General features: G+C 47.2%; 1 protein-coding gene across 1 annotated transcript in view; it reads left to right on the forward strand.

Annotated features, from left to right (window-relative positions):
* Positions 1 to 22,694, forward strand: part of PCSK6 (proprotein convertase subtilisin/kexin type 6) — a gene marked incomplete at its 5' end in the record, with an annotated part of 191,548 nt that overhangs the window by 112,904 nt on the left and 55,950 nt on the right. The window contains 4 exons of the mRNA XM_049614154.1: positions 2,331 to 2,434; positions 4,353 to 4,470; positions 16,243 to 16,431; positions 20,525 to 20,661. Of these exons, the coding sequence (XP_049470111.1) occupies positions 2,331 to 2,434; positions 4,353 to 4,470; positions 16,243 to 16,431; positions 20,525 to 20,661 (548 nt within the window). The remainder of the gene's footprint in view (positions 1 to 2,330; positions 2,435 to 4,352; positions 4,471 to 16,242; positions 16,432 to 20,524; positions 20,662 to 22,694) is intronic.

A 22,694-nucleotide genomic window follows, 5' to 3' on the forward strand; every position in this document is an offset into this window, starting at 1 on the left:
TCATCCTGGTTTGTGGCAGTCTTGGGACTTTCCATCAATCCCTTCTTTGTTGAAAAACATTTTCAATGCCATTTCTTAGCTGTATTTTTCAGATGACTATATTTGTGATTTTGGTACCAGAGTCCGAAATAAAATGGAAGTCCTTATAATGAGATGGTTTCCTTTTTTTTTTTTTAAAGTTTATTTATTTATTTTGAGAGAGACAGCATGAGAGCAACAGAGGGGAAGAAAGAGAGAGAGAGAGAGAGAGAGAGAGAGAGAGAGAGAGAGAAAGAGAGAATGAATCCCAACCAAACTCCACACAGGCAGTGCAGAGACTGATTTGGGGCTTGAACTCTCAAACCATGAGATCATGACCTGAGCCAAAATCAAGAGTCAGAAGCTTAACCGATTGAGCCACCAAGGCACCCCATGATCGTTTCCAATAATGTCCCTTTCCGCACCCATTCTGTGCTGCCCTGAACTCTGAAGTTCATGCTTCCTGGCTATGCTGAACTCCTGGGTGGACTGGCTTTAGCCATCCTTGATAGGATGCCGACATGAGTAGTAACATGTCAGATCACACAGGTAACAAAGGCTGTGGCCCCACCCCTGGCTGAACTCTAAAGCCTGTGCCTGTATGAAGCCTTGGGCCACATGGAGCCTCAGAAACCCCCTTGAACTATGAGGTTGGCCACGGGGCCTCAGGAGGGGGAGAGGATATGGGGCAGAGAGCCGAGCAAAGACCTAGAAACTGGACTAATGGACATGGCTGGGGGAACATGGCCAGGAGGCCAGTGAGGTCATTGGCACAGTGGCAAGAACATGCTGGAGAAATCCCAGAAGCCTGGGGCTAGTGCCTGGAGAGTGAGCCCCAAGGGAGGAATCTACTTGTGCCCCAAGACTCAAACCACAGTGAGGTCCCAGTGGACAACAGACAAAGAGGTGGAAAAATAGAATGGTTCAGCCACTGTAGAAACCAGTGTGGTGGTTCCTCAAAAACTTAAAGATTTACCATGTGATCCTATAATTCTGCGGGTGGGTATCTACCCAAAAAACTGAAAGCAGAGACTTGAAGAGCTCTTTGTACACCCATGTTCATAGCAGTGTGACTCACAATAGCCAAAAGGAGGAAGCAAGTCAAGTGCCTACTCAATAGATGTATGGATAAACAAAATGTGGTCTATGCAAACAATGGAGTATTATTCATCCTTAAGAAGGAAGGAAATTCTGACACCTGCCACAACATGGATGAGCCTGGAGGACATTATTCTGAGTGAAATCAGCCAGTCACAAAACGACAAGTACTGTAGGATCCCATTTATATAAGGTTCCCAGAGTCGTCACGTACATAGAGACAGAAAGTAGAATGGTGGTTGCCAGAGGACTGGGGAGGAAGAGGAAACGGGGAGTTAGTGTCTCATGGGGACAGAATTCCAATTGGGGAAGATGAAAAAGCTCTGGAGATGGATGGTTTGTGATGTATGTACAGCAATGGGAAAGTACCAAGGACATGCACTGTACAGAGAAAAATGGTTAAGAGGGTAAATTTTATGTTATGTATATTTTTAAGCACGCACAAAGAGTGGGTGATCAGGAAGACCATTGTAACCACTGTGGGCTAGGGCAGGCACTGGTCAAGAGGAGGGGGTGCAGACTGTATTTAAGACAGCATCTGTCTGCGACCTGGTCTTAATGCTGTGGACAGAGGGGGTTATGAGAGAGTATCATCTATCATCGTAAGATGGATCCTGGTTACAGAGGCGTTAAAAAGGTGGGACCATGTATCTTAGACTCAAAAAATTCTGATCTGTGCATTTTTATTAGTGGGCATGTGTTCTTTCAATGAGATGTTTCCACTTTGCACCAAAACAAATATATTATAAATTGGGAATTACTAAACTCTCAAATTATAATTGGTAGCAGGTGGATCTAAACAACGACAGGGTCTGGGAAGATGATGGCTTAAGCATGCTGTCATGCACCACAGCCATTTACTTATGATGAAGAATAGGCCCCCTCGTACTTGTAAAATAAGGAGGTCCCTCTCTCCGCTGCCACAATTTCCTCTCTAGGCCTTGAGCACTCAGGCACACCTTGGTAGCAGGGCTGGGTTTTTAACGCTAGGGATTTTAGGTCACCCGTTGCACTATTTTATCTTAGGATTTAATCCCTGGAAACCATTCTTCACAAAGAGGTTATAAAATAAGCCCTTGCTGAGGAATGGAGTCTTCGGGAATTCCTTAAGTCCCCACTCGGGGCTGGCTCCCGTCGTGCCACAGTGGATGGTCCTGTGCAGCCATTGTTTTGACCTGTGTGGACTTCAGCGGTCTGTCATTGTGTCATTGCAGCAGCCAGTTAACCTGGAGGGACGTCCAGCACCTGCTGGTGAAGACATCCAGGCCGGCGCACCTGAAAGCAAATGATTGGAAAGTCAACGGTGCTGGTCATAAAGGTGCGGTGGTGGCTCCTGTTGGGCTGGGCGGGGACCAGTCAGCCGGTCCTGGGGGGCCCACTGGGTCACCTGCTAGAATCTCTATTAAAGGGTTGACAGGAGCTTCTCAAAAAGAATCCCCAAATGACCTTGATTGTGTGTCACAAGAGTGAGACGTATGTAGCTAGAGATTTAAGGATGGTGTTCTGGGACCTCACACTGACATTAAGGAAAAAAACCCAAGATCGGTAGAATTCAGGGTTCCCTAAACATCATGACTTTTCCCACATCCAGGGACCACCTGTACCAGTATTGGTATAATAGTTCTCTTTAAATTGACTTGCATTTTTTTTTTTACATAAAGAAATATATTTTAGGGGCACCTGGGTGGTTCAGTCAGTTAAGCCTCGGACTCTTGCTTTTGACTCAGGTCATGATCTCATGTGAGCTCGAGCCCTGGTCAAGCTCCAAGCTGGATGTAGAGCCCACTTAAGATTCTTTCTCTCCTTCTGCCCCTCCCCTGCTTGTGCTCTTTCTCTCTCGCTCTCTCTTTCAAAAAAATATATTTTTTAAAAGGAAACTTTATTACATCTAGTTAAACACGGGTTTGGTGTGTACTTTTATTTTTTCCTAATGCACATCCAAGCAAATCCATGACTATTAAGATAAATAAATAATATTTATTTGTGTGCCACCTAAGGGCAGCTTGCATTCTTAGTCCTGAGTAGCAATACGATTTTGAAACTGGCCCTCAGTTTCCTTATGTGTATAATGAGGACCCTGAGATAGCTATGTAAGTTACTTTCTAACTATAAAACTTGTCTGTGTTATAAAAGTAACTCCTAGAACAGCAGGGCTTCTTCCCCCGATCCAGCCTGGGACAGACATAGGTTCCATGAAATCAACCTGCAGTCAGGGCTTGTAACCCAGATACATGGAGCCTCTTAAGCAGATAATTATAGGACTGTGCCATTGGCTTTGTTTGTATGGCTTCTTACCAGAGATGCTTGAAAAAGATTTCCATTCAGCCATGGTATGTTAGGGAGGACTTTTTCTCCTTTCCTGAAGCTGAGGCCCAACTATTTCGACACCAAGCCTGATACTACTAGTATGTGTAAAATATAGGGCAAGTGGTGTTATTGTGAGTTCCAAGGGACATTCCTTTTAATAAGAAAGCCATTGATCAGGCAGGCCTAATGCATCTTTGTTTTGCAGGAATGCTGGTGGTAGTCGTGTGCCGTAACAAGAGCTGACCTACATTTCAATGTTGGCCTAATTAAATAGGAAAATAGATTGTATCTAGTTCTTGACCTTGCCTCTTAAATTAAACTTTGAAACTCTCCTGCCACGGCCAAATTAAACACTGGCTCAGGCCAGCTCACAAGTGCGCACACCGTGCCCCTCTCCCCAAATGCCGTGGGAGGTTAGCAGGCCAAGAAGATGGCAAAAAAGATGGCCCTGCTTTCTTGTTTATTGCACATCATGGTCGCGTGAACCAACGGGTTTAAGGCTTTGTTTCTCTTGTCTGGTTCATGATTCAGGGAGCCCAGATGCCGATGAGTCCCTTCACTATACAGAAACCCAAACTTGTCTCCCAGAAAGAAAGTAATAGGTCCGAGTAGGAAACACTTCTTTTCCTACTCAGCACCGGAGTGGGCCACATTGGCTGGCCCGCACCCCTGACCTGAAGGAGTACAGACCAGGGAGAGGGTAAAGTGGCTGGGATCTTGGAGCGGTCCTCAGAAGGGCTGGTCCTGCGGCCCAGGACTTCCAGGTGATGGCCCGCACCCTTGCAGCCACGGAGTGACACAAGTGGTCTGTCCCGTGGCAGTTTTGGATCAGGTGCCCTGCGTGGGAGCCAAGTGGAGTGTGAACGCAGAGCCTCGCTCCATTCCTGGGGGGCAGGATGAGGCGGGGTCTGAAGGCTCTGTCTTTCCAGTTAGTCATCTCTATGGATTTGGCTTGGTGGACGCGGAAGCCCTCGTCACGGAGGCGAAGAAGTGGACAGCAGTGCCCTCCCAGCACATGTGTGTCGCCACCACAGACAAGAGGCCCAGGTGAGGCTCAGCGCAAGCACCGCGTGGCTTTTCAGGAACGTCGGTGCCGACCTGACTCTGCTGCCAGGTTCTGCAGGGGGAGGTGTTCACACACGCAGTCCCGTGCACGTCGGTGGGCATAGACCGTGCATAGACGTGTCTGCGTTTTCTCATACGGATTGTTGAGCTGGAAAGGAGTCACTTAACTCATGACCGTTTGGAGGTATTTTGCTGTCAGTTATGGTTTCTCCTCTTGCTGCAGATTGCCCCATGGTGGGGAGTCAGACCCATGGCCCCTCGTGTGGGAAATTCTTACCCAGGATACTTAGCAGAGCTGACCGGCCCAGCAATCAGCCCTGCCCACTGGAGCAACTGTGATGGGGGTCGTCTCTGTCACCTGGGAGCCCTAGCTGCAGCCCAGCCCACAGTGCGACTTCCTCAGCCCAGAGCAGGAGTGGCCGTATCTCCCGCTTCTCTGTTGCAGAAGGGGACTTATTATCCAAAGCGCAGAGCGCTTTTCCTCTGCTTCACTTTTATCTGGACTTGATAACTAACATTCCTAAGGTTTAAGCACCAGGATTTTTTTTTTAATTTTTTTAACACATATTTATTTTTGAGAGACAGAGTAAGACAGAGCCCAAGTGGGGGAGGGGCAGAGAGAGAGGGAGACACAGAATCCAAAGCAGGCTCCAGGCTCCTATCTGTCAGCACAAAGCCTGACTCTGGGCTTGAACCCACTGACCACGAGATCATGACCTGAGCCAAAGTTGGACTCTCAAACCAACTGAGCCACCCAGGTGCCCCAAAGCACCAGGATTTTTTAACAAGCCTTGAGCTGTAGGACCCTGGCTTTGTCTCTCTTGCACGGTTAGGACACTCCTGGTGTCGCCCTTTGTAGTGACTTGCTCTAAATCAGATGCATTCATTCATTGGAATTTTTGTTAAAAAAAAAAAAAAAAAAAAAAAAAAACAGCCACAGAGTAAATCAGATAGCAAGAACCCTACTCCATCAGGAGAATAAATCAGATGATTCTTCTGAATTCTGCCATAGCCATTCTACTTTTTAAGGAGGAAAATGGTGTTTCTCTAGGCCTCAGTATCTGATAAAGAATGGAATGCTTTTTTTTGTTGTTCTTAGCTGTAACTATTTTATCACCTTTGGGAAAATGCGTGTTTGGAAAAAGACATGTTGGAGTGATCAGAAGTGACCCTTCCTTTATCAACAAATACAGATCACTCCCTTTGATACTGCCTCTTCTTTGAATGCACCTACCTCTCAAAAAAAAAAAAAATGAATGCACCTACCTCTCAAAAAAGAAAAAAAAAAGAATGCATCTACCTCTCATAATGTGTTCCTCTGCTAGAAAATGTTGAGGAAAACACTTCTCGCTGCTGCCTGGCATACGGGAGGAATTCAGAAAGTATTTGTTGGATGAATAGCCATGGAAGGCTCTTTTGAGAAATTACATCTGCGTCCTGCTGCTAACTGTGGACACTGACAGCTTGGGTGACCCCTCCCAGGCCTGATAGGCGAGGCGGCCAGCGGCAGGTCTCAATCTTGACATCTTAAAGCATAATTTTCCAGATCTGGGCAGCCTTAGCCTGTCAATTCAGAAGAAAGCGAGAGGTTCTCTGAGATAAAGAAGGCCTTTTGCTTTCTTTTATTTTGCCTGTTGGAAAATGCCCGGCACGTGGGGAATCAGACTCCAGGTCAGGTGACGCTGGGCACCTGGGAGCTGGGTCCTGCTCCGCGAGGCCACTGCGTCCAGGCTTACTTCTCTCCCATGGGTCTCCCCATCAGGGCGGCTCCTGAATGAAGCATTCTTCTCCTGCCAGAAATAGTTTTAAGATGGTAGAGTGGTGCCTAGGTGGCGAAGGGTTGTTTTTATTTTTATTTTATTTTGTTTTTTAAATGAAAGCACACAGAGTCTAGACAGCATAGGTTGAGGGAAACAGCCAAAACATACAGTGTGACATTGTTCCTGTCCTTTGAGGGAAGAAAGGACTCTGCGAATTCCAACAGAGGGGAAGAATCAGACTTCTGTTTCTGAAGAAAGGTCATCTTTACGTGTAGCGGTTTCAGGCTCTTTCTAGACTTTTCAGTCAACCGGCGATCCCAAAGCACTTGCTTAACTGCACTCTCAACTGTTCCCAAGGAGATAAGGGCCTCCAGATAGAGAAAGAGAGAAGAGAGAGGGAGAGGGGGACATTTAGAGAGAAGGAGAGAGAGAGAAAAATATTACTATGTGGAAGTGACCTTTGGGCTTTGTCTCCTGGCAGAGAGCTCCAGCTTACCTGTCAGGGTCTCTTGAATCAGGGCCACTAAGCACCCCTGAAGGTTATGGCCAATTTCTCTCATGAGGGTTCTTGTCTAGCTTTGCCCAAGCTTCTGGAATCACTTGGCTTACAAATTAAAGGGAAATGTTCCCACATACCTATGTTTCCCTCTCCCTGTCAGTCCCCCTTCTCCATGGTCTGGCTCTCCACCAAGAGAGCCGTCCACTCTTGTGGCCTCATTCTGGTTTCTCCTTCTCGTGGTGGAATCCAGGACTCTCTGAATGTCCCAGAGTTGGCTTTAGCTGCTTCCCATGGAGAAAAGCAGAAAGTGAAAGAGAAAGAGAGAGAGAGAGAGAGAGAAAGAGAGAGAGCCTCTTTATCTGGCCATCCCATGCATACCTGGGTGCAACGTAAGTGATACATTTACCTCTTTCCTCTCGGGTAGAAGGGAAAGGCTGCCCTAGTGTGATGAAATTCAGAGAACTGTATTCATTAGGAGCAAATATGGACGTCCCAGTGGGGGCTGTGGCCACATCTGCCATTCTACAGTACTGTCGTATGGGGTGCTGAGTCAGAGGGCCTGGGTGTAGATGGTCACATACTGGGGCAGGAATGAAGTGCATCTAGGGACTGTGGGGTTGGGAATTTAGCCTGTCTCTGTCTATATCCCCCTCCTGAGAGAGAATAAGAAGTCCCCAGGAGCATGGAGAAGGTCAGGGAGCCTGCCTGGAGATGCCAGGAGAGAGGGGACCACAGGGGTGGGGGTGGTAAGAAACGAGAGGGGCCAGGCCTCCTGCTCCAAGGCACAGCCAGATCTCACTGAGCCATCTCTTTACAGCCTGTCACCCCCCCCCCCCAAAACAGACTGAGCCCCCCCTGAAACAGACACTATGGTGTCTGACTTAGCTCTCCAGCACCCACAGAGCATCATAAAAGCTGTCGATGAATGCTAAATCTAAATGCAAGGACAAGGGGAAAATCACTTGAACTTGACAGCTACTTTTGCAAAAGAGAATGACTTTTGACATTCAAACACATTCAGGAGAGATCCTTGCTTAGTCTTGGGCACAAATGGTTAGGACTTTTCTTCCGTTAAAGGAAGGTACAGAGGACCATGACCTGTGACATTGCCCATGCAAAATTATTTAACAGTCTTTGTGTCTGGGGCACCTGCACAGCACAGTCAGTTAAGTGTCTGACTCTTGATTTAGGCTCAGGTCATGATCTCACAGTTCGTGGGATCTAGCCCCAAATCAAGTTCTGCACTGACAGTGCTAAGCCTGCTTGGGATTCTCTATCTCCGTCTCTCTCTCTGCGTCTCTCTCTCTGCCCCTTCCCTGCTTGCGCTCTTTCCCCCTCTCTCTCTCAATAAGTAAATAAAAACATTTTTAAAAATCTGTGTGTCAGAGTAGGACAAAATTGATATTTTTATAACCTTTCTAAAAGCAAAAAAGAAAATCAAGTTCAGTATAATTCCTGTGAATCAAACAAAAAAATAAAAGGCCCAGCTAGTAAATATCTTATTTGACCCTTAGGATGTTTCTAAGCCAGCACTTCTTTGTGTCTTTAAAACTCAGGGCTGCTATGCAACATTTTATGTCATCCCTGACTCTCTACTCCTTCTGGAAAGACAGCAACAATAGCAGAATCTCTTAAAGGATTAAGACATTATCTACTCATCTTTTGTTTTAATAGGTTTGGAAGGTTACCATCTAGAGTTTACAGTGTAGTGTGGCTTGTCTTTTATCGAAAGAACTCACACACCCAAAAATATATTTCAGTCCCAAAGGCTTTGCATATTAAAGATTATCTATAGACCAGACCATATATTTATAGATGTTTGAGAATTAACTATGGATGGGGGCGCCTGGGTGGCTCAGTTAGTTGAGCGTCTGACTCTCAATTTCGGCTCAGGTCATGATCTCACAGTTTGTGAGTGTGAGCCCCGCATCAGGCTGTGTGCTAATGGCGCAGAGTCTGCTTAGGATTCTCTCTCTCTCTCTCTCTCTCTCTCTCTCTCTCTCTCTGCCTCTCTGCCCCTCCCCCCTGCTCATGCTCTTTCTCTCTCTTTCAAAATAAATAAACATTAAAAAAAAAAAAACCCTGGGACGCCTGGGTGGCTCAGTTGGTAAGGCGTCCGACTTCGGATCAGGTCATGATCTGGCGGTTTGTGAGTTCGAGCCCCACATAGGGCTCTGTGCTGACAGCTCAGAGCCTGGAGCCTGCTTTCGATTCTGTGTCTCCCTCTCTCTCTACCCCCCCCCATGCTCAAGCTCTGTCTCTCAATAATAAATAAATGTTAAAAAAATTAAAACAAAAACAAAAAACCTTACGTTAAAAACAATTAACTATGGATTAACCACATACTATTTCTCCTTCTCGTATTTCATGAAACTAGACCACACGGGTTGGTTACTTTATCACAACTCTACCTATAAATACATAGATAAGCATAATGGATAATGATCAGGACCTTACTGTGTGCCAGGCATTGGCCTAAGTGCTCTGTGTGAGCTCACACATTCAAAACAGCCAACAAGGGTGTGAAGTGTGGGGACTATTTTTATCCCCATTTATATATTGAAGGCACTGAGGCCCTAAGGAGTTGAGGAGTAGCCTGGGGCTGAGAGGTGGAGGGGCTGAGTTGCCACCCCAGGCTGCCCGTCCCCAGAGTCCACCTTGTCCCCCTGGGAAGGGGCACATCACAGGGACTCAGGTGGGACCGAAGCAAGCGGAGTGATCTGCACGTTCTCCAGGAGAGAGCTTGCTTCTCTTCCTTCTGCATCCCCAACCGGCTGGGCACACTGGCCCTGAGGACAGAAGGCACCTTGGCCCTGGCCAGTAGGAGGTTCCTCCAGCCCTGAGCAGTTGCCAGCACCCCAGAGGCCAGGCCCAGTTGTCTTCTTGGCAGCAGCTTAGCTAGGCGAGCAGGCAAGGCCACACAGCCACTATGTCCTGATGAAGTACCCGTGTGGCCATGACCCACATCGGCCCAACTTCAGGACCCTTCTGTGCTGTGGCGCACAGCCTGGTTTGGCATCTTTTTTAAAAGCTAAAAGCCCCTCTTACTCTGACCTTTGGTCTGCCCTGTCTATACTGTGCAGATTGCCCACACACCCCGCGTGGCACTTCTCTCCAGGGCATCTAACTGTGTGCACTCCTAGATGCTATATGAGCACCCTGCTTCTGGCTTCTTCCATCAGGGCATGGCTGGTATCCTAGGAAAACTCGTGCTCTGCTGTCCTGCCCTGGTGGGTGACCATACCTGGGTCCTCATATTTGTCCTGGTTCCTGACACCCCTTGAGACACTGGTGAATATTTGTAAGCTGCCTATTATCCTACAGCCCTTGACATTCCAAGCTTATTTTTTGCCACAAACCTGTTCCCCCCAAATTATAAATGCAACTTACTTCAAAAATTCGTATTTGAGGGCACCTGGGTGGCTCAGCCAGTTGAGCAGCTGACTCTTGATGTCGGCTCAGGTCATGATCCCAGGGTCGTGGAATCAAGCCCCACGTTAGGCTCTGCACTGAGAGTGGAGCCTGCTTTAGATTCTGTCTCTCTCACCCCCTCTGCCCCTCCTCCACTCACACTCTGTCTCTCCCTCTCTCTTTCTAAAATAAAATAATGAATAGTTTTTTAAAAAATTAGTATTTGAATTCAAATAATACAGCCAGTTCTCAGTTAATGTTCTATGAAGTCACCACAAACACTGACTTTGCAAATATAGAACCATCGCTTCTAAGAGAAATACAGGGTTAGGTTTGTGCAAGCCTCTGGCCACAGCATTTTTGTCAACTGATCCATACATCACCTTGTTTTATGTGTGTTTCTGTTTAAAAACATTTTATTTACTATGTATTACTGATTCATTAACACTGGACTCAAGGCCAACAGCACTGTAACTCCTTCCTCAATGAAGCTCACCCAGCACACGTGTTTTCTCTGCAAGGCACATCACAGCTGTCCAATGCTTAGGAACCAGACAGCACCTCAGCATTCTGCTTGGGGGCCATTTTAAGCCATGAAGCCACCAACCAAAGGCACAAAAATATGAAAAACATGGCACTAAAAATAGATCACAAGAAGGACATTTGTTCACAGTATGAGAACTGAAAACAAAAGACAGAGTGTCGCCTTTGTTTGGCCTCAACTGGGAACGTGTGTATCTGGGCAGCTCAAACATTTTGCTGTTCTGCATATATCCACAAATGATCACAAAAGCACAAGTATTGATTTAGGCAAATTTCATGGAATCGTGAATAATGGGAAGTGACTGTATATCTTATTGTCTTTTTCACTCCCCATCAGACTGAATCTTAGAGCTGGAAGGAATGTTTAAGGCCAGCTAATTTAGCCCCTTGTTTCATACAGGGGGGGAGAAAAATAAATATAAATTTAAACACTGTGTATTAAAGCACCTTACAACTTAATCATGAACAGCATGTCTAGATTAATGTACTGGATTAGTCTCTTTTTCTTTTCAAATTGTATTTCCAGCCTAAGTGATGTGCTGTGGTTTCATAATCAAAAGCAGTTTCATCTAAGGAAGACTTGAAATGTAAGCTAATATGAAAGAATCTATTTGGGATTCTGTGACCATCCTGCCAAGAACGTTCATCCTAGAACATATCATAGATCTAAAAAGTGACCCAGAAGCTTTTTACTGTCTACGTTCAGATCCCTCTGTGCCCTCCAACAGACCAAGTTGCTTTCCCACAGTTTAGTCTAACAGGAATGTCCCAATTAACCCCCCTCTACTCCACTATTACCCTTTAGAAGGTCTGTGAAAGGGTTACTGGTTGACCTTCCTTTTTTTTGAGAGAGAGAGAGAGAAAAAGAGTGTGTGCGAAAGTCAAAGCAGGGGAGGGGTAGGGGGGTGGGAGGCACAGAGAATCTCAAGCAGGTTTCACGCTGACAGCAGCCAGCCTGATGAGGGGCTCAAACTCATGAACCCTGAGACCAGGACCTGAGCCAAAGTCAGACACTCAACTGACTGAGCCATCCAGGTGCCCCTGGTTGACCTTCCATTGTAATGGTCGTCAGCCCAAGACAGATTCCAAATACAACATGGGGAAGGACCAGTCTGCCTTCCGATTCTGGTAGGTCTCCCACTCAGCATGATCTCAGAATTGTCTAGTGAGGAGCTGGGCCCAGCTCGCTTTGCCCACCCCGCCTCCAGCCCTGCAGCTTGGTAAGGCAGCATTGCTCTGGAAATGCTCTGCACCAGAGCACAGATCTGCCCTTGTAGCTGAGCTGGAGAGAGGTCTTCAAGGTGGGAGTTAGAAATATTGGCTTGGGGACACCTGGGTGGCTCAGTCGATTAAGCATCCTACTCTTAGTTTCAGCTCGGGCCATGATCTTACTGTTCATGAGATCGAGCCCGGTGTCCAGCTCTGTGCTGACAGTGGAATTCTCTTTCTCCCTCTCTCTGTCCCTCCCCCACTCATTCTCTTTCTCTCTCTCTCTTTCTCAAAAATAAATAAATAAACTTAAAAAAACAACATTTAAAAAAGAAAAAAGGAAGAAAGAAAAAGAAGAGGAAAAAAAAAGAAGAAAAAAAAGAGAGGAAAAGGAAAGAAAAGAAAAGAAAAGAAAGGAAAAAAGAAAAGAAAAGAAAAAAGAAAGACATACTAGCTTGTAGTATGTTCCCAGCCAGGGCAGAAAGACAAGAAGAACAATGCAGGGTTTCCACTGGTAGCTACCAACCTCCCCCTCTCCTTGCTTTCCCTGGCCATTTGGTGTGTAGGTATCCCTCACTTTTCAAAAGTTCACCTTACACCACTTGGCTTTTATGAAAGTCTTAGACCTGGAAGAAATATGCAGAGGATTTCTGCTTTTCCCAAAGAAAGGGCAGAAAGCGAAAATAGCATTCAGTATTGGTTTTGCAGCGAGCTGCTATAAAGTCATTGCACACCCTAAGCAGCAATAGTGGTGCCCCCAAACTCCTTCCCCGGGGAACTACACCCAGCATCTCAGCATCAAGCAGTCACAGCTTCGAACTGTATCTGTGAGCATCTGTGCTTTATCTCCATTTATTTTGTGCATCCATTAGCAGGACATTTCTTAAGGTATCAGAAAAACCTAAGAGAGGTGATTTGGGGGTGGATGGGGCTGGGCGTCTAGGAGTCCTCACATGTTTTTCCCATATAAATTAATGGTAATTGCTTCTTTGCTTAATGCCTTTGCTCTCAGCTTGAAAAAGATTTCATAGGAACACTCTACTTTCAGACAGCAGGGAAAACCCATACTTGAAAATATTTATCTTTGGCTCTGAATTTTACTGTGATGCTATCGGAGTCCAAGCATTGTGATTTGGTGAGTGCCTTGAATTTATTAAAGCGGATTTTGTTTCTACACATTTACAAGATGTTAGATGCTATTATACGCTGGAGAAAAGTTCAGAGGTCAAAGGTCAGGAGGCACTAGGAAGTTATTGTCAAGACTGCTCCACCCTCAAGAGAAGGGAGCTGTTCACGAGACTTGAGGATAAAAGGAGAACATCTGGAGTATCAGTAATTAAGTCTGAAATGTGGTTCAACAGGAAGTGACAAGTCTGTCCTCAGAGATCTTTTCAAAGTAGGACAGTCTCCATAGTTTAAATATCTATCGCTGGGTCTGGAGATAGGTCTCTTGGGATTTTTTAACTCCTTGGGTTCTTTTAGGGCCCTTGGGGGATGGCCTTGCATACACAGACAACAATTACAGAATTTAATCACAGTGGGACGTTTTTAGTTATCTTGGGAACTTTAAGGCCTTTCTAAATCAGTTTTCATGGTTAAAATACAATTTAGCTGTGTTCGTGTGACAAAGATAACGCCCCCGCACCGTTTAAACTAAAAAATACACAGCTTTGCAGTCCACTTGCATTTTCTGTGTTATCTTTGAAATAACTGTACGATGGGGAATAACTTCCTTTTTTCTACCCATCAATGATTTCGCCTTCTGCATAGGAGTTAATCCTTACAGAGTGATGGCTTTTGATTTTCAGCTTCCCCATTTCTACTTGGAGTTTCTATCTGAAATACAGAAAAACTTCAACTTGACTATCCTGAAACATTTTAAAGCCTCCCCCTCACCTCCCTTCTCTTTATAGGAAATGTAAAAGCCCCTGATTTGGAATATTAGGTTATTTGTTCCAACAAGAACAATAAAAGGTGGGGAAGGTTAACTTCAAGTAAGGAGGGTAATGCCTCGTTGTCCTTGAGTGGATGTCCTGGGCTCCCCACCCTTTCCTAGAACTTGCAGAAATGAGGAGGTCTGGTGGCCTGTGACAGTGTGGGTTCATACAAACTGTTATAATTAGCCTTGTTCCCCAGAGAAAGGGACTCCTTGCCCCCCCAGGCAGGGGTAATGTCTTAAGTTTGAAAATCTAATCAGGCTGGGCTTTAATTTCCAAAGGAAGGAGTTGTGGGCTGCCCACCCCCAGCCAGCCACCCTGCAGGCAGGGGCAAGGTGGCCTCCGGGCATTAGAGCAACCAAGCTTTCTGACCTCTGGGGTGGCCTAGCAGCTAGAGTCCAGTGGCAAGAATAAAAGTGTCAAATGCAAGAAGCTTTCATAATCTCACTATTTAACACTACTTGAGATGGTTTTTGTTGTTGTTGTTGTTGTTTTGTTGTTGTTTTTCTCTAGATGTCAACACTGTGGCTGGGGCACAGGGGAAGTGGGCAGGTGAGGGTGGGGTTTGTTTGCCATATCTTATACCCCTTCCTGTTCTCTGAAATCCTATGCCTTATCTTTAGGATTAAGAATGCCTCAGTGGGCAGGTGCCTGGGTGGCTCGGTTGAGCATCAGACTTCATTCGGCTCAGGTCATGATCTCACTCATGATCTCATGAGTTTGAGCCTGGCTTCAGGCTCTCTGCTGTCAGCATGGAGCCTGCTTCGGATCCTCTGTCCCTGTCTCTCTCTGCCCCTCCCCCATTTGTGCTCTCTCTTTCAAAAATAAATAAAACGTTAAAAAAAAAAAAAAAGGAATTCCCTGGTGGGATTTCAGGTCTATTTCTAGGTCTATTTCTATCTCCCGAATGGCCAAAGGTTGGAGGGATAGCGCAGGTTTTTAAACTTTCTTATGGCTTTTGTTTCTGCTTTAGCTTGACCTTCCTCTTGGGCCCAGGAAAGGCTCTGCATCTGGCACAGCGGGGGGCCTGCTGACCTGTAAACACAGACAGGAAAATTTGGGAGAAGGCAGTGAAAGAAGTCAGCATCTCTAAATCAATTTATGATGCATGCAAATCATGTTTTCAAATATTTACAGAGTCTCTGAGGGAATTACATCACTGTTTATAACTTTTGATTGTTTTTTATGACTCAGGCCCTGTAGAGCCAAGCGATGTAATTCCTGAGAGATGCTGAGACTACGCTGCAAGCCTCCCCTCCCGAGCGGAAAGTCGGGGTGTAATGAGAAAAGCGCTCCCCTTAATAGACGGAGCTTGGCTGAGCAATGGGGGATTATTAATGTGCTGCTGGGTGGCAGGAGATCTTTCCTCAGTTTACAAGTGGTGGGGGCAGTGGGGGCAACCGTGGTAGCCCAGAATGGGCGGGAGCGCCTGGCCTGGATGTGGCAGGGCACGTGCAGGTGTGAGCTTTGTGTCTGCCTCCTCTGGGGAGTCTTAGAAGATTCTGGTGGAAATAAGCCATGAATGATTGGGGTTTGATGCTTGTCCTCAGATCCCATCCCATATGGCAAAACTTCCCTGACTTCATAAAGAGAACTGTCATCCATTCCTATCAGAGGACAGGGGAGGGAGGGGCCCCCAGTCTCCATGCACAGCAGTAGGGACTGGACCAGTTCCTGTCCATCTTCCATGACTCTGGTCCAGTCACTACAGCCTTGACCAGTGCAGTTAGCACAAGAGCACAATTCCAGCCCTTGACCATATCTCCTCATCCCCAGTGTCTTAAACACAAGTGTGGGTCCACACAGCATCCTTGTGGAACAGTGTGGAACAGAGGTGGGAGCAGTGAACTCCAGCCTCACCTCCCAGCTCTGCTCCTCAGTAGCTGTGTGACCTTCGGCATGATCCTTGACCTCTTTCTGGATTTAATAGATTAATCCTGGTAAATTCTCAGTGCCATGTCTAGCTTCTGGCATGCAATCAGTTCCGGAAATGTTTGCTGTTATTAGTCAGCTTGGTGACTTATATTATCAAGGCTGGTCTTTGAAACAAAGTAGTGGGGTTCTAAAGCCTGGCTCACCCCAGCAGTTGAGGAAATGAGGTGGCCAAAGGCTACTTAGAGAGAAGCCAGCTTGTGGGCACTGAGGGGGCCGATCACTGGGTATGTTAGCAGAGTCTGTATGAGAAGCCATTCTTTGTGTCTCTAAGCAAATTCCAGGACACCAAACATCTTCTGGGCCAGCAAGATAGCTCCACTGGGAGCACCCAAGAGTGGGACATCCAAGAGGGGCTAGAGCTCTCCTCCCTGGGAGTTCCTGGGAAGACCTGAGTCCATGGCCCTCACTCGAGACTTGGAGCTTCTGGTGTCACGTCCTGAGTCCCTCCCTCCTCTCCCAGGAGCATCCCTGTGGTGCAGACGCTTCGGACCACCGCCCTGACCACTGCCTGTGCGGACCACTCAGACCAGCGTGTGGGTTACCTGGAGCATGTGGTGGCTCGCATCTCTATTTCCCACCCACGCAGGGGAGACCTCCAGATCCACCTCATTTCTCCCTCGGGAACCAAGTCTCAACTCTTGGCAAAGAGGTAAGGCCAGGCTGGCCTAGTGGGGCAAAGGCTGGGGGTTGTCAGGAGGGCCTATTCAGCCCCAGGTCACAGTGTCCCTGCAGGGCCCTCCTCCCCAGGGCAGGTTGGTTCTTCAGCAGCTTCCTCTTGGAGATACTCAGATGTATACCCCACCAACCTGAAACCTGGCCTTCAAAACCGTCCTTCCTGGAAAACTTTTGTTTCCAGGCAGGAGAGATAAGGGTTTGGAGAGATTTATGGAATTCTGGCTATGACTTAATTGCTCTTCAAAGTGCACCAGAGATCATTTTTCTCACATTCACTCGGCATCTGGAGTAAAAGCTTGTATTAGGGAAGGACTGCTTTGCCCGCTGAAGCTTCTGCACGGTTCTCCAGTTGTGGGGTGTGCTCTTGAACTTGTGTGGGCAGGAGGCTCTGCTCCATGGGAGACTGGCTCGCTTGGGGCGCTCGGTGGCTGCTCTCTACAGCCTTCTCACCCATGTGCCTGAGAGGGTCCCACTCAGGACCAATAAACAGCCTCTGAACTCTGGGGTCTCACATAGGCTTTGTGGAGAGCCATGGAGCCATTTCTTCCACAAAGTCAGAAACAAGAAAGAAGTACTTTGATGCATTTGTGTTGCTTGCAGGTAACTGCAGTGAGCGGATTAATGGGAGGTTGGGGGAGGGGGCAAGGGGGACTGGGGCTTCCTTCCAGCCCCTTCTAGCTAAGAGGCAGAGGGAAAAAGAAAGGTTTCAGGACAAACCAGCACTTCCAGCTTCTCTTGAAAAACAGCTGGATGGGGCGCCTGGGTGGCGCAGTCGGTTAAGCGTCCGACTTCAGCCAGGTCACGATCTCGCGGTCCGTGAGTTCGAGCCCCGCGTCGGGCTCTGGGCTGATGGCTCGGAGCCTGGAGCCCGTTTCCGATTCTGTGTCTCCCTCTCTCTCTGCCCCTCCCCCGTTCATGCTCTGTCTCTCTCTGTCCCAAAAATAAATAAAAAATGTTGAAAAAAAAAATTTAAAAAAAGAAAAACAGCTGGCAACTGTGTCCCCCGCCGCCTCAGGAAGCACCCTGCCACTACCTGTCCTCTGGGCCGTGGCCCCACTGCCTGCTTGCCCACACTGGGCCCACATGACCCATTTGGGTTCCCTGCCTGGGGCTGCAGCCATATTTGGGCTGTAGGATTCAGAAAATGGGGGTTGAGTGAAGGCCTCCATTCAGGACCAGGTAGGAGTTGCCATTTCTCTTAGCCCCCTTCCACCCCACCCCTACTTTGCGTAAGACAGAGAGATTGCCTGCAGAGATGAAAGACTGAATGCTCTTGCCAGCCAGTTGTCTGAAGGAGTGGGGAGTTTGTCCTCTGGAACCAGCCCTGAGACCAGATCCTGGCTTCATGGGTTCCAAGGGCTTGGCCATCAGGCTCAGTCCCCACCAGGTTAGGTTCCACCCTCGTAGAATGAGAGCGACAGGGGGCATCTCTCCCTCCTGAAGGTAGGCCTGGGCCACACTCTGCCTCTGCCCTTGGGAGACCAGCAAGGCTGTGAGCAGTTTGAGAGTGCCAGCTGGCAAGCCAACGCTTTATTTATGCTATTTTGCAACCAGAGTTGCTATTATTATTACTGGAACTTTTAGAGATTTCATCTAAAAGTCCAAATTTCTAGCATTCCTTGAAACATTGAAGTTCTCTGATAAGGGCCCTCATTCCCTGTTCAAACACCAGACTGGAGCTGGGCGGATGGGCGGGGCCACTTCAAGGCACCTTAGGTCCCCGTCCTTACAGTAGCACGGAGGCCAGGCACAGGCTCCACTTCTCTGGGCTCTCATGAAGTCACCTTCCTAGAGCCCCCTTTGTTCCATGCTGCACACCAGGAGGCATCTAAGGTGGTGAGGCCTGACTTCGAGGCAGGAGCTGGATCCAGGCACCAAATGGTGACCTGGGTTGACCAAGAGCCACAGTGAGGCTTAGGGGTTGGGGCGGCAGGTCAGAGGCCAGCAGGGCAGCAGTGACCTGCGAGGACCCACGCCGAGATGGGCTGTGGGCCCAGAGAGGTGAGATTATACCCTGCTCCTTCACCTCCTGGCTGGGCACCCAGGAGTCACCCATTTCTCCTCCCTTTATCCCTCACCTCTGGAAATGTCATTTCACTCCCATCACAGTCCAGAATGCTACAAGCACTGGATGCTGATGATGTAGATGAAAATGCCCGGCACATGCAGCTGCCCTCCCTCCCTGTCCTGCTTACATCCACCTGACCTGGAAGAACCTTCCAGCACCCCAGCATCCCCCCCGCCTGGCCCCTGTGCACTCTGCTCTCCTCCCCTTCTAACCTCTGTCCTGTTCAAGCCCAGTGTGTGCCCCTTAGATGGGAACGAGCGGGGCCTGCCAAGTTCATTCGCTTCAAGACTACCCATTAGCTAGGAGGTGCTGTACCTGTGCCATCAAGCACTTGAAACCTGCCTTGAGGCCATTTGGCAGTCATCTGAGTCTTGGGAATTTGTTTTTTTCCAAGGCACGGAGTTTGTGATTATATCAAGAGTTTGTATTTGGGCGATGTATTACTTCTACTTTATTTCGCATCTTGCTCAATACGGCAGCTTTTTCAGGTTGCCAGATTTTTTTTCACCAAGAGTTAAGTTGACATTTCGTTAAGTACTTCAGCCCTTAGAAGACAATTTGTCTTTGTTCTGTCCAGGCGGGTCAGGTTCAGTTTGGCATCGTGTGTGAAAATCAGCCTTGACCTTTGCAGTTTCTTAGAAGAACGTACAGGGTGTGGCCCTCCCCCTCACTATTCCCCCTCACTATTCGCGAAGAACATTCTTCCGATAAAGGTTTTTATACATTCGTTGGATGTTCGGAGGACACCCAAATCAGGCATCCAGTCTTACATCACACCAAATATGTATCTGAACTTCTGATGACAAATAAAGAGCTCTTGGGTAAAGACAGTGTTCCACAATAGAGCTAGAAAATTAGACTGGGAAGGAAGAGTAAGAGAGAAGAACCTGAGATTGTTTCTTCCAAGGAGAGGAGACTAAGCAGGGCACAGGGTGTGGGAAGAAAGAGAGTGCCCATAACTTGCTTCCTGTTTCCTGCTCAAGTCAAAGAAGAGGAAATGGATCTGGGTTGAAGTCCAGAAGGACCTTGGGGTAGCAAAGGACCAAGGGAGGCTCATCAGAACCTACAAGGGGAGGCTTGCTGAGGGGCGGGAGCTCCTGTGCCTCCCCGTGCTGCACCCAGGGGTGCCTCCCACCCACACTGGAGAACAACCAGGCCTCTTATGTCATCTCTTCCAAATGCACCTGTTGAAGCCTGTTAAGCCCTGGAGAGTTGCACGTTTCTCCTTCTTTGTATCTCCTGGAGAATAGCACGTAAGAGCTGGGTCCATGAGAGATGTGAAGGTTTCATTCGTTCCATAAGCCAGCATTTTAGAAAGGTTTCCTCTGTGATGCCCTAGGTGTTTAAGTCAAAGAATCATGTGGCCTAGCCTCTTTCTGCCTTTGTGCACCCAGGCATTGGTCCAGATCCTCTGTAGGAGGGAAGGGGTAGGAAGGAAGCAAACACCTGAAGGAACATGGGGTGGGGGGTGGGGGGTTTGAGGACCTTCTTTGGTAATCTCTTACACACCTCCCTGTGCTGGAAAGAACAAAGACAGGAGTCCGAATGCCGTTGGGTGAGTCCCAGCTCAGCTGGTTCCTGGCTGTTGGACCTGCCATGAATCACTACCCTTGGGATCTCTCCATCAGTAAACTAGGATGGCAGGAAGAGCCCATTGCTGGCTGAGTCCGTCTCATGTTGGGCATCTGTAAGTCCTGCCAGCCTGCCTACCTCTCAGAATGTTCAGGGGACCCAATGGGATAATGGAGGTGAAGCTGCTGTCCAGGGCTGTGTCGTAATGCGAGGGTTTGAAAGCGGTCACCATTGTACCTGCACCTGTGCCTGTGCTGAGGGCCAGGCTCTTTTTCCTTCCGTTCTCAGACCTGCTGCCCTGGAGGTGCCACTCAGCTGAATAGTACTGTCACCTAAGTAATTATGAGCTGGGAGAGAGCCCTCCTCGGCCTGCCCCACCCCCTCCTTTCCAGATCCTTGTGTTCTCACCCCGAGTCTCCAATTGCAGATTGCTGGATCATTCCAATGAAGGGTTTACAAACTGGGAATTCATGACCGTGCACTGCTGGGGAGAAAAGGCCGAGGGGGAATGGACCTTGGAAATCCAAGACATGCCGTCCCAGGTCCGCAACCCCGAGAAGCAAGGTCAGTTGTTCTCAGGAATTTCCAGACCACTTTTATTATTTCTACCTTTTTGTTAACTCAGACTTTTATTTAACTTGTGTCTCTCATAATTCTTTCTTTTCTTTTTCTTCTTCTTTTTTTTTTATGGAGGTAAAATTCACCATTTAAATCCTTTTAAAGTGTGTAACTAGGGGCGCCTGGGTGGCTCAGTCAGTTAAGCGTCCGACTTGGGCTCAGGTGATGATCTCACGGTTCGTGAGTTCGAGCTCCACGTCAGGCTCTGTGCTGACAGCTCAGAGCCTGGAGCCTGCTTGGGATCTGTGTCTCCCTCTCTCTGCCCTTCCCCTGCTCATGCTCTGTCTCTCCCTCTCTCTCAAAAATAAATACACATTAAAAAATAAATAAATAAAGTGTGTAACTAAATGGCCTTCAGTACATTCACAGTGTTTTACAACTTACCACTTAACTAAATCCAGAACTTTGTCATCACCCCAAAGGGATACCCCATACCCACTAAGCAGACACTCCCCATTCTCCCAGCCCCCAGCAACCCCTAATCTACTTGCTGTATCCATGGATTTGCCTCTTCTGGATGTTTCATGTAAATGGAATCACACAATATGTCACCTTTCGTGTCCAGTTAGCATAATGTTTATAGTATGTATCATACTTCATGCCCTTTCATGACTAAATACAATTTAATTGTGTGTAAATAATTGCATCTATAACATTTTGTTTATCCTTTCAAGAGTTGATGGACAGCTGGGTTCTTTCTACTTAATGACTGTTAGGAATAATGCTGCTTTGAACATCCACATGTAAGTCTTTATGTGGGCATACATTTTCAGTTCTCTTGGTTGTATACGTAAGAATGGAATTGCTGGGTTATATAGTAATTCTATGTTTGACTTTTTGGAGAACCATCAAACTGTTCTCTGCAGTGCTGTACCATTTTATATTCCTATCAGCACTATATGAGGATTTTAGTTTCTCTCTGTCATCATCAGCTCTTGTTTTATCATATCCATTTTCTTATTATAGACATCCTAGTGGGTGTGAAGTATGTCTCATTACGGTTTTGATTTGCACTAATTCCCCTAATGACTAATAATGCTGACCATCTTTTCGTAGGCTTATTGCCCACTTTTATCTTCTTTGGAGAAATGTGTATTCATATCTTTTGCTTATTTTAAAACTGGGTTGTTTGTCTTTTATTATGGAGTTGTAAGAGGTTTTTTTTTTTTTAATGTTTTTATTTATTTTTGAGAGAGAGACAGAGCACAAGCGGGGGAGGGGCAGAGAGAGAAGGAGACCCAGAATCCAAAGCAGGCTCCAGGCTCTGAGCTGTTGGCACAGAGCCTGACACAGGGCTCGAACTCGCGAACAACGAGATCATGACCTGAGCAGAAGTCAGACACTTAACCGACTGAGCCACCCAGGCGCCCCAGTGGTTGGAATTTTGATAGAGATTTCACTGAATCTAGTTCAGTTTGGGGAGAATTGCCATCTTTACAAAATTGAGTTCTCCCATCCGTGAACACAATTTACTTATTTATTTTGACTTATCTCGATCTTCTTTCATTTCTATCAGCATTGTTTTGTGGCTGTCAGTCCACATGCCTTGTACATCCTTGGTGACATTTATTCCTAAGTATTTTGTTCTTTTTGATGCTATTGTAAATGGAATGGTTTTCTTACTTTTGCTTTCAGATTGTTTTTTTTCCTCTAGGATGGTAGCCTTTCCTAACTCTCCTTTTGGGTCATAATCATTTCTTGAACTGATCTGTATTGAATTCCTACTTTGGGCCAGGCACTGATGGAGGTGATGAGGCTACACCAGGAGAGAAAATGAGAATAATCATTGCATCTTCTGCCATAGTCACCAACCACAGTCTCTGATGTCTTCACATATCTCTCTGTTGGATTGGGATTTGTAGTAAAGGGACAGGGACTATGCTGTCTGTGGAGACAGTTCCCTGAAGTTTGCTTTCACCGTTCTGTTGTCCCTAGGGGCCTGCTTCTTGATCACCCTAGAACCTTCCCCTGCCCTGGTC

Source organism: Panthera uncia (assembly GCF_023721935.1).
Source record: "Panthera uncia isolate 11264 chromosome B3 unlocalized genomic scaffold, Puncia_PCG_1.0 HiC_scaffold_1, whole genome shotgun sequence".
Lineage (NCBI taxonomy): Eukaryota > Metazoa > Chordata > Mammalia > Carnivora > Felidae > Panthera > Panthera uncia.